Here is a 12,107-nt window from a genome sequence, read left to right as displayed (position 1 = left end):
CAGGGAAGTGGTTGAGTCCCCATCCCTGGAAGTATTTAAAAGACGTGTAGATGCAGTGCTTAGGGACATGGTTTAGTGGGCATGATGGTGTTGGGTCGACGGTTGGACTCGATGATCTTAGACGTCTTTTCCAACCTTAATGATTCTATGATTCTTATCTATAGTAGAATCTTAGCCACCATAAGACAGCAATAAGGAAATTATACTAGTAAAATCCTTGGTCTAGTGTAAAGATGATGCAGTCACATCTGCGCAGGCGCTGCCAAGGACAGTCTAATTGTAGTAACTGCCTTATTAGATGCACAGTAATCATCTCATCTCCTTTCTCAACTTTCATTCCAGACCTGACAAAAATCAGGCAGTGCAAGAGTATATTGAATGTTTAAGAACAAAGCTTCTTTACCACCAGAGTTAACCTACTGCATTTTTTGAATCTCAGCTTGAGTTCAGGTTCAGTACGTGTTATAATGTAGGTGAAGCCTCAAAATAGCTCTTGCTTCACCTAAACCAGACAGCATTAACCCGTCTAAGTCTAAAGTTCCCTTGCATAAACTAAATATATGAAAACGTCCTTGAAATGCTGGGTCTAAAACAAGTCCCCTTCAGATCATGCTGTTAGTTGCGATTCCTAAAATTGTAGAGTCATTTGAAACAGCAATTGCATTTTATCCCAATCCAAAGCATTCATACGTGTTTTGTCCAGCATAATTTAAGGAAAAAAATTACTCGTGTGAATGTCTGGCCTTACTGAAAGCCAAATAAAATTCAACAGGAGCTATTAGGAGCCACTGTCTAATACGCAGTCAGAGGTTACTGGGGGAGGTGGGTTGACAAACTAAAAAGGAAGACAGTGAAGGAGGGGTAAGAAGGGAAGCTGGCAAGCTGGAGCAAAGAACATTGATTAATGAACAAAAAACATTTTTGAAAGGTTGGGTGCGCAAGTCAGACTAGCCCTGAGGCAGATCTAACTTACATGACCAGCACTTTCTGTATGCAGCAGGTAACCCATGCTGACACTAACTTTGCCGACATGACAGGGTTATTATTTTTGGAAGGATGTAGTGTTCTGGAATAATTTCTCTAACATATTAGTTAAAACTCAGCTTTCCTTCAATATCAAGCATGCATGTCTTCATTTTCACCATGTTTACACTGAACTCCTATCATTATTCTGGCCAATGAAAACAAAAGCTTATTCTTCATTTGTGAGCACTTGTATTTTCCCCCCCGTAATATATCTCAGGGCAGTAGCGCTGTATATAAGATTGTGTTCAAACCCAGATGCTCATCTGGAGCTCACCACTAAGACCTACTTCTTACACTAAGTTTTGCAGTAGATGCTAACCATCTGAAGCCTAAAATTTGCCTCATCTCAACACAGATCCTAAGGGTTTCTTTTGAAACATACCTTAAGGTTATGGGCCAATACCAAGGTGGAAGAACAGAAAGGCAGAATTGTTCAGGTTACAACACCTATGTCTTCAAAATGAGCTGGTGGAGGAGGTTCTCTAAAATGATGAAATTAAGATTTTGCTGACCATTATACAGTAATGAAGACAGGGAATCATCAGAAGGTGATTTAATCCAACATCTCCTCCTGGTCCTGCATTTTCAGTGGACTTGCCCAAGACCTGCACCCTGGTTCACTAGGCTAAAAATGAAGTTTGGTGAAGATGCTAATTAAATGTCCTCTGTGAGACTCAAAGAGGACTTTAAAGCAAACTCTAGAAAAATGGTAAAACTACCAAGCATTTCTCTCAGACCTTCGGATGAAGCATAGTAGCCACCTCTAAGCAGTTACTGAGGTGTCCGCACAACCCAGTAAAGACTAACAGAAAGACAAGTACATGGACTTTGCACATACTCTTCACAAATCCATGTCAGGAGTTCCTTTGCGTTGAGAAGCAGCTGGACAAAAGACGGGTCAATCTGAACTAGCTCTTGCTTAGTACTGAGAACAGAGATATGTAGTTTTGAACAGGGGACATTCCCCAGGTAGGAACAAAAGCAGCAGGCAAGACCCAGGAGAAACACGATGCTGAAAGCAAGAGGCAGGGCATGCTGGAGTCGTTCAGTTGTACTGCCTGTAGTCTTCTCCTTTCAATGAAGCCTGAGAAGACAGTACTTTGTCTTCGAGGCAATAGGCAGGATGCATGTGTCCTGCCTAGGGAGGAATCCCAGCTCAGTGATTTCTCTGACAGATACATGTATTTGTTTTAACATCATGTGACAGTCACATTCACAATTTCCCTCTCTATAGATGTGATTCTTTTCATACCAACAGCTGTATTTACAGACACTGTTTGTTATCCATAACAGATGATAAACAATTAAAAAGCAGAAAATGTGACTTAGCAGCACTTTGTATATCACAAACCCAATAGCTGAAATGACCTATCCGCAAGTAACTGAAAGCATCAGTGCCATACATAAAAGTTGCTTTATCTGAAAGCTCTCTGGGATAGGGACTGTCTGTCCTGTATCTACACAACACTTTGCACAACAGAAGGGGTGGAGAAGGAAATCTACCATTCAGGTCATACTGCAAAATGAATAATTGAAAACAGAAAAAACTTTCCTCCTCGTTCTACCAATGTCTCATAACACACAAAAAAACCCACGCTGAGAGAGGTGGGGGTTGTTTTTCAAACTGTAAAGAAGCTTTCATGTGCCAGAGAGTTTATCTGAGACCAATGTTTCAACCAGCACTAGGCATTAGCTACAACAGTGAGCAACTGACACACAACAATCCTGCCATGCACAGCATGCTTAGGCAGGAAAATATGTGTGCCTCAGTCGCAAAAGACAGAATAGAGCCTCAAGTGTTTGGGCTCCTTCCAAAATAATCCAAATGCTGCTTTTTTGGCAAATGGGGGTCAATGGAGCTAAAAACTCACAGAAGGATTTGGGCATTCATGTGTTTATACACACCCACTCGTTCATTTATTATTCTAAAGCTACTTTACAGAAATCAAATTACAGAGCTGACAAGCTGCATAGATAAGAGAGAATAAAAGTAAAATTTAAAATTAGCTGACAACACTATATGATGTAGTGTATATTTAGCACTTTTAGAGTGAGTGATGAGGGTTAACCTAGGGGAAAAAAAATTGCACCTTCCTAAATTGCACCTTAAATTATTAAATAAATTATGAACATGATGGAATGCATTAAATATATAAGCCTGAAGGAGAAAGAGCGGATGTGTTTTAACTTTCAAAGCAAAGACAGCATATTTAAGAAGTGTTGCTTACTGTCTGGATACTTTGTCCAAAGTAGATTTCAGTGTTGTAGAAGTTTCCATCGTGACTAACAGGCAGCGTTGTCCTGGCTCGAGGCTGCTCCTTCAGTTTGGGCCACTCCAGCAAGCCACCACCTAAGCGGCTGAGAACAGAAACTTTGAGGGTGTAGTGGCCTTTAGGAACCTTATCTTTGACTCCCCTCAGGCATTTGACGTGAATTTCTATCAGCTGCGGTGCCTTGGAGCAGTCAACCTAGGATGAAGGCTCTGAGTTACTGATCTGGGTTGAGCCGACTTTAACCATACAATTAGCAAGAACAAATTTCTTCAAGAAAATAACTACCGAAAAGCAGACAACATGCTTCTTGTTCAACCTGCAATTACCTATTGCTAACCGAGGATCTGCAATTAGGGAGGTCAAAAGTCATAGAGATGACAGATAAAAAAATAATACAAATACTACTAATAAAATGTTCGGCATCCTTGGGGGGAAGGTGGAGCTGTTGAAGTATGACACCAGAAGCCATTAGTCTGCAATAATAAGGCAGAATTAACTGGAAAACAACACCTTCAAAAATATAGCATGCTTTGCAAGACAGGCACAATACGTGATGTGATGAGCAGGCTGCAGGCACAGAGTGAAAGACAGGGCAGGCCATGTTTTTATACTAATTATTAGCCTTGCCAAAGCTATTAGTGCTGTGTAATATGCAGACTATCCTTTCACCTTCTGATTATCATATAATCAGATTTTCTTAAAAATAGTAATCAAAGTGCAACACGTGTAGAATTTAATAACAACTCCCTACAGGCACCTTTATTCCAAGTCCAGACAAAAGGAAACATCTGCTTGCTGTTGACAAGATGTTGTCTGAGTTACAGAATGTTTAGTATGGAATAAATGCTGTGCTGCATATCAGAAATGCTTTTCTGGTGCTTTCCTTGTACGCTCAGCTTATAGAGCAGAGGCTGGCAGAGGGGAACAGACACAGCAGTACGATCCTTACAAGTCTTGCCTGAGTAAAGGCGTAGGGTCCGTCCCACTATGCCATTGGACACTCCAGTGCTGCCCAAATGCAATCTGCAGGGTCAGGCACATAAGAGGGAGTCCCAGTTTGGCTCCAGTGTTGACTTCAATGGATAAAATTGCTTATGCCATGACTAATTATTTAGTGCTTCAAATCAGCGATATTTTTTTTTTCCCCAAGGAATCAATTTCTTCCATTATTTTGAGAAAACACTAGTGCTAGGTCGTCTTCTTTTGATGCAATGCAATACAAGAACTCATGCCACATTTCAGAATCAAATGGCTACCTTGACTACTAGGTTTAGTAGTCTCACAGTTTAAGCCTACAGTAGCTAATAATCTCTTCTTTAATCCTGTCTTGGATTTATTTTGGAAGAGATAGCATATTTCCATATAGATAGAAAGCTTCTGGAATTAAATTAAGCAGTTAAATAAACAGTTGAATTTGTTAAACTTCTTTTGTTTCTCAACACAAACCATACTTAACAACTAATCTGAATGACAATTATTTTCAGCTTAATTAGAAAATCTTAATTAACAATGAAGATTTAACCTTAATATTTTTGGTTTCTGAATCATATATAAAAAAATTAACATTATGTGAATAAATAAGACAATCTTTTTAAACCTCAAGGCAGGATTACTGATGCAGGCAGACTTCGTTATTAAACACATTCTAAATTAAACGCCTCTATGAATTTTATACTGAAATATATTGTGATAGTTTTGCATGCCAAATGTGACATTTTGTATTTTAGATTCATCTTCTGTAGTAATTTTGGAAATGTCATACAAACAAAGATTTTGTCATTTACCAATGGAATTACTATGCATGGCCGGTTAGCCATCTCTTTTCTGGCTCTTCTGGTTGTTTCAAGTCAGCAAGCCATAAAAAATCTTTATCTCTCTGAAACACAGCAATTTGGAAGATAATCGAATAGTGACTGGGGGGCAGAAACGCCAGTCTGAGGAATTATACCACAATCTCTCTTGCATTTACAACCTTCCTCAAAGCGAGTGTCAGTCGAGTAGGAAAAGGAGATAGAAGATTCATCATATTTCAAGCCTGTCTCATTTGCATGGTGGCATAGCTGTCTCGTCTCCTGCTGAAAGACTTTGCTTGGCCAGCACTGACAAACTGTTTTGAAGAACTCTTGCCATGCCCAAATGATTCATCATTAATAGCTTTAGACATTCTCTTTAAGCGTATGGTTACTTCTGCTGGAAAGCGTATTTTGAAACCTGCTAAATTCTATCCTCTTAAACTATGAAAAGGAAAAGAAGAAGAAATAATAATGCAATGCAATTGATCTAGTCATTTAGCAGTTCGCGTCAGGGAAAAGAGCACTCATGGAGAACCTCACCTTCCCACAAGGTCCTGCTGCTCCATTTAAGCCAGTATTCACATCTGCAAGGTTACCAAAGCTGGCTACCATTTCTTCTTCACATTCATTCTCCTCTGCTTTCAGTGGCTGATGTCCCACTCTGCAGCAGTTAGAAAGGGAACAGGGAAGAAGAACTGAAAAGAAATTAACTACAATGCAGATACAGAAAGCACTCACCATTGGAAATACATCACAGTTCAATGTTTTCCTTGAATATATCATAAACCTTGCAGGGCACCCAGGAGAAACAAGGTGCTAAGCAGAGAAATGACTAGGCTTCAAAAAGCGGCACACGAAAAATGCAGTCACAGTCCCAGTTACACGACCAATATTTGTCAGTCTGTGCCACAGGTCAACATAAGGAACCTAAAGTTTCACTGCCCATGTACAATCAGCTCAGTGTTGGGGCTCGGGTTCTAGGTTAAGAATATTAAAGTAGGAAACCATTGCCTCTGTCCACACTTTCAGGACCAACTGACAGCTTCAATAAACTGGAATGGGTTTTTGGAAACCATTGGTTCCCTGGGGACTGGGTTGCTTTAAACCACTGAAAAAGTCTTATTATATATATAAATCTTACCCTTTTTTTCCCCCAAAAAAAAATCTTATAAATTTATATATAAATCTTATATCATTTATAAATCTTCTAAAAGATCTTATTTTATATATACCAAAAACTATATATATAAACTATATAAGTCATATATACATGTATATATACACACACAGAGAAATTTTCAGCTGTATGTGAACCATTAAACCTTCTCTTGGCATTCATATGTTAACTTCTTGTGTAGTTAAAGTAATTTTGGGGGTAATTATATCAGCTCAAAGATATTTTTCTTTTAAAGAGAGGTCCCTGTAGCAATGCAGAACTCCAGCAAATAGCTTAACAGCCCTACACTGGATACCCCAGTGCTGCCCTGCTCAGTGCACAGGATACACAAAAGGCACGGTACCCTATGGAGAAAGCCTTGTTCCTAGAGCACAGCAGGAGCAAATACAAAACTAATTCATTTACAATAAGCACTATAAAGCTGTATCCTTTAGCAATCCCCTCCTGTCTTTCAACAGACACAGAACTGTGAGCAATTCCTCTGTCCCTACTCAGCACCAGTATCTAAATAGAAATGGTCCTAAGTAAAAACATCCGTAGACGCTCTGCTGGCTTCAAAACACTTCAGCTCTGGCTTCCACAACCCACTTTAAAAGGCTGGGAAGGATTGGTCAGCCACACCAGCGCTGGCGATGCTCCAGACACACTTGCAGGTGGAGCTGGGGCAGGTAGCAGAGCACAGAGAAAGACACAGCGGCTCTCAGGAGCTGGAGGCTGAGCAGGCTGTTTGTGGCCATGGGCCAGCCACCTGCCACCCTGGAGGTCAAGGGAGCTGCCTACAATGTACTGAGAGGAGTCATATGGACCAAGGAGAAATCACTACATCAGGTACAGTTGCAATTCAGGATTAGCTTGGGCATCTACCACACAGGCAGTCAGAGGACAGGCTCTCTTAGGTTACCAAGCCACATATTCAGTTAATTTTTTAGCCACAAAAGAAAATGCTAAAATTTGGTGTTCATTCAAAAAAAAAAAAAGAAAAAAAACCACAAAACATTTCCCTGGACTGCACTTCTGAAGCATTCCTTCAGTATTTTCTGACTTGCTTTTGGAAAATTCAATTCCAGTGCCTTCATTCCTTTTCCTCCTCTGCATTCTAGGTGATAATGTGAGAAGCCTCCACAGTTGTACAATTAACATGGTTCTTTATCAAGAAAACTATTTACAGAGACTCTGCAAATCATGCTAAACATCCCAGTCTGTCTCCAAGTTCCTGGCATATTGCTACAAATCAGTTTCTACTCAGAACTATGCCTTTTTGTTGTTGTTGTTGTTTTTTTTTAAGAACCATATATTGACATTTACAGCAGTAAAATTACCATTGGTGCATAGCTAAGCTGTTTTCCAGATTCCTCTACCAGTAGAATTGCATCATGTAAATGCCCAGGCAATAGCTAAATTGCTTGGAAGGTCTGTGTAGATGCTAGTCCCCAAGACATACCTGGGAATTTTGCCCAAGCCAGGACCGATGAGAACTAAGGACAAAATTTTAGTGCTAAAGACTGAATACAAGAAGCACAAGGTCAACCACCTATGAGGTTTTATCCTTGAGCTGCAGTCAAGTCAACTTGGGTCCAGTTGTCCTAAATGGAAGTAACAGAAGATGCTTCTTGAACGTCTCTAGCTAATTTGTAGAGCTGAAACATCTGAGAATTTAACTTCTCTGCTCGAGAAGAATGGTCTGTTTGGAACTTTGTACTTATTTAGTTTCTCATGATGGAAATTATTTCACTTAATTTGGTTAGAGCTGCATTGACACAGGGGTTCATTAGGACACCCATTTGCTTGCAATTCAATTTAAAATTAAATACACTTTGTTGTTGATTTTATTACTTTTAAACTACTGTATCTATTGCCTTTATTAGCTGCTAATACACAATTATGAAGGTAAACAGTTTTCATTACTGAACATCAAACATTTAAATAACCGCATTTGATCTCTTTTCGGGTTGCATCAGTTTTCTCCTTTCCCTCCTTTTGCTGGGTATTAGATTCAAGAGAATAATTTATTCAGTTAAGTTAGGCCTCTTTTATGCTCACCAGCATGCTCATCAGCTGTCACAGCAGAACATAGCTTCCTTGGCTGTATCCACGAGGGTTATTTATTTCCTCCATTCATTTCTTTACAGATAATTTGATGCATGTATTTATCTGAAGGTTGCCTATAGCTTGATCACAAAAACATTACTCCAATTCATATTTCCTTCACTCTCTAAGGGTAATTCAGAGGCAGGGATGAAGGGCACTGGGAGAAGCCATTTGGTCAACTTTTGAAGTGCACTGTGTGTAGCACTTAAAAATTACAGCCCAAGCTGGGTATCTGAAAACGGAGGTATCCAAAACAGAGGTCTCTTTCAAAAGCACAGGCTTAATTTTTCTAGGCCTGAGGTCCTTTGTTTGGGAGAAGTTCCACTCATTAATATCTGTAAAGCACTGAAAGACCTTTGGAAGGAAAGCACATTGGATAGAAGTACAAAGTAGCCCTTATCTGACATACCTTTGAAAGAGTTCATGAATCCTGGCTCGCAACTTTTGTTTCTTATGGTGAGAGAAAAAAAAAAAAAAAAAAAAAAAAAAAAACAAAAAAAAAAAAAAAAAGAAAAAAAACCCTACATTATTTTTCTGAATGTACAGAAAGAACATGGAAATAAAAGCTATAAAAGTGCGATTTTTCAAAGGTTTGCCTTAGGTCTTCTGGTTGAAGGTTTTCAGAAGCAATTAAGAATTTCAGCCATCATTACTCTATTCCATTATTTTTTCCATAACTTTTTTTCCATATATTTTTCCATATGTTTACTCCATTATTTCCAAGGGAAACTGAGCTCTAATCTCGTTTTAAAAGCTTGACTGTTACAATGTATACTTGTGCATGGCAGTGCCCTACAGTCCTTATTTTTACTACGCCTAACAGTCATATATATGCATAAATATGTATATGCACGTATAAGTGTGTTTGTACACGCACAACAAAACATAACATGCAAAACAGTTAGTCATAGACTACCAGAGAGCCCACAACGTGCCTCACTTTAAATCTACTCCAGATCTTGAGGCCTTGTATCACCACAGCTGTTTTTAAATGTTTGGTAAGAGGGACTGGCATTTTTGGATGTAGCAACGCATAGGAGGCTAACTTGCACGAGCAGTCCTCTCCCCCTGCAGTTCTGCAGCTTTCTAGCACGAAGCTGGAGGGCCTCAAGTTATTTTACTCTTGCACAGCAAGCTGAAAAAGTCAGTCCATCAAGAAGCCAGCATCCACATCTTTTTGGACTGTGTTCTCTGTGCAAAACCTGAAAACAATAACCCAGGTTGTAGACTCAGGAAAACAAAATTCTTCTCCCTGACCTGCACGTTCAGAGATCTCGCTGAATGTTCAAGGGCAAATCTCATGCTTCCTACTGGCATCCCTGAGATCATCATAAAATGTGCATGCAACATTACCAATATACAAGGAGGCTTGCTACTGTCTACCATATACTGTCATCTAAACAGAGTAAAATTATGTTGCCCTTCCACTTTCATCAAGCCTCAAAGCCAAAAAACATTTTGGTAGGGAAACAATGTAATAGTCAATGGAGAAAAATTCCCCATCGGAGGCTCCATATCTGGCTGTTGAAGTCTCTCCTTTCTTCCAAATCTCTAAACTTTTTCACAAATATCTGGCCATTTTCAAGGAAGCTTAGGAATCTCTGTTGAAGACTAAGCATTAGGAAAATTATTTGCAAAGCATCCTGCTTATTTCCAAAGTGAAAATTATCAGAGTATAAAAACAGACTACAAAAACATATTACAAAAGCCTGTGTGAGTAGCTTTTAACATAACTTGTTTAAACCCTGTAAAATTAAAGCAGAGACAACATGCTTGCCTTAAAGTACAGTATGATTTGTTGGTAGTCCCAGAAGAGAGCCTCAGATGGATGCAATAAATCCTCCAGGCCCTGCTCAAGCATCACACATACATGATTACAAAGGTGACATGACCAAACTAGCTCAAAGCGAGACCTTCCAGCTCTCCCTGTGGCAGCTGTGTCATGGGCAACACTCCTTCCACCACTGCTCTTCGGTTAGTGGGAACCAAGCCTTCCTGCTCCTGGACAGCTTTGGGCTGAAGCGCACTAGGATTCCCTGGGGCAGGGACTGGGGCTCATTTTTCTCTCCCGCTCCCACAAACGCTGGCACTGATTTTCTTTCCCCAGCCCAGTGAATCACCACCTACGCCGCTTCCCCAGGAAGGGCTGGGAGCTGGCTCCGGTCCCAGCTCTGCTCCAGCAGAGCTGGCAGCTGTCTGGTTAGGGTGATTGGACCCCCCCCACGTCACTTCCCACAGTCCAGTGGGGACTGCAGCCACCAGGGAATGCGCCAAGAGAAAGGGCAGGTTGTTCCTCCTCGGCTGCCCTACAGGGACATGCTCTTGCAGGTGTAGAGGACCCATCCCAGCAGCAGCCAGGACCAAGCAGCAACATTCACCCCTGAGACTCAGGAGTCAGTCTGCCACAGCTGGGGCATTTGGGACGGTGCCCAGCAAGAGAGATCAAAGTCCCTGAGAAAGTTTAATGATAAAAACTACCAACCAAAAGACATGGGGCATTTCTAGAGTTTAGTGGCAGATGGGAAGGGCTTTAAAGTTGGGCTGAAGTAGTTAAAGCTAGAGTTCAGAAGGCAGGAGGAGGGCTTGGTTCATAATTTGTCTCCTGGGTCCAACCCTTGGTGATGCCTGGAATAGCTATTTTTCTGAGGTAGGCACTTAGATTAAGAAATAACATGAAATAGAAAACTCACTTCATTTAAAATATCAAGTAGCCATAATATTACAACATTCAGACATTTCCAGTCCAGGCTTACGTCGAGCCAGAAGTAGAGAATATTTTTTTTTAAAATTGATTATATTACCAGACTCCCATAGCTATCCAATCCCCTTGTTTATCTTCCTAATCTTAATTAAATAATGAATATTCAAAAGAAAATGTGAATTGGGGTTCTCTGTATGAACTGCACTGTTTTCCATCTCTCTGCCTCTGAAGTGGCAATGGGAATATGATTTAAAACTATTTCTTCTGGATCCTAGTAAAATATTTGTCACAGTGTGTCATGATAATTTTTAAAAAGCTCTATCATCTACTTAATAAATTTGTTAGGTTTATTCAAATCTTATTGAACAGGAAAAGTGCAATGAGTCATGGTTAATATTTCTTTACCTACACTAGGAAATAAAATATATCAAAAATTCAATGCTTAGGAGCCTATTCAGAAAATCTCTATGAGTCTGTAATACATCTTCTACACGATTAAAAAAAAACAGGAAACTTGCTTTAAAATGAATTATTCACCACCTTGAATAAATTTCCATCTTTCCTATTTGCAAAACCCCAAAGTCAGTTATGTAAATTTTAACCTACACTAATTACCTCAGGGGTGTGCAAGCTAAAGGAAAGTAGATGCAGTAGAAAAAAATCTCAGACATTTCCATCACCAGGAAGCAATTTAATAGAGGAAAAAATGTGTAGGTTTTCAAAAACAGAGCAGCCCATATAATTTTTTTTAAATGTGGAATAATCATTGCTGCAATATCCCTTGAATCAGAGATTTACTGGAATTAACTCAAGTGCTTTTTCTCAATGCAATATACCATCGCACACATCTAAGCGCTTGTTTCTCATCATGACACCAGCATTGTCTAGACTGTAAAAATGACCCATTGTTGACAACGGGCGTTCCCAACAAGAAGGCATTAAATGCAGTTTAGCTTCAAGTCAATATAGGCATTGAGGGCACCTTCAGAAAAAAAGTGACTAAAATCTGGGAACCACTGGATATCCTTCAGAGCTCGCCTGGGGTGTAC

At 39.8% G+C, this 12,107-nt stretch overlaps 1 protein-coding gene across 1 annotated transcript in view; it reads right to left on the bottom strand.

Annotated features, from left to right (window-relative positions):
* LOC103898852 overlaps positions 1-12,107 on the bottom strand; it is a 119,750-nt gene that overhangs the window by 107,499 nt on the left and 144 nt on the right. Inside the window, exons 2-4 of the mRNA XM_009279218.1 lie at positions 7,711-7,771; positions 5,633-5,753; positions 3,255-3,494 (exon numbers count right to left, since the gene is read on the bottom strand). Coding sequence (XP_009277493.1) covers positions 3,255-3,494; positions 5,633-5,753; positions 7,711-7,771 — 422 coding nt within the window. The remainder of the gene's footprint in view (positions 1-3,254; positions 3,495-5,632; positions 5,754-7,710; positions 7,772-12,107) is intronic.

Source organism: Aptenodytes forsteri, unplaced genomic scaffold, assembly GCF_000699145.1.
Source record: "Aptenodytes forsteri isolate BGI_AS27 unplaced genomic scaffold, ASM69914v1 Scaffold81, whole genome shotgun sequence".
NCBI classification, from domain to species: Eukaryota; Metazoa; Chordata; class Aves; order Sphenisciformes; family Spheniscidae; genus Aptenodytes; species Aptenodytes forsteri.
Note: the sequence above shows the minus strand (reverse complement) of the source record. Positions and strands in the feature narration are given on the sequence as shown.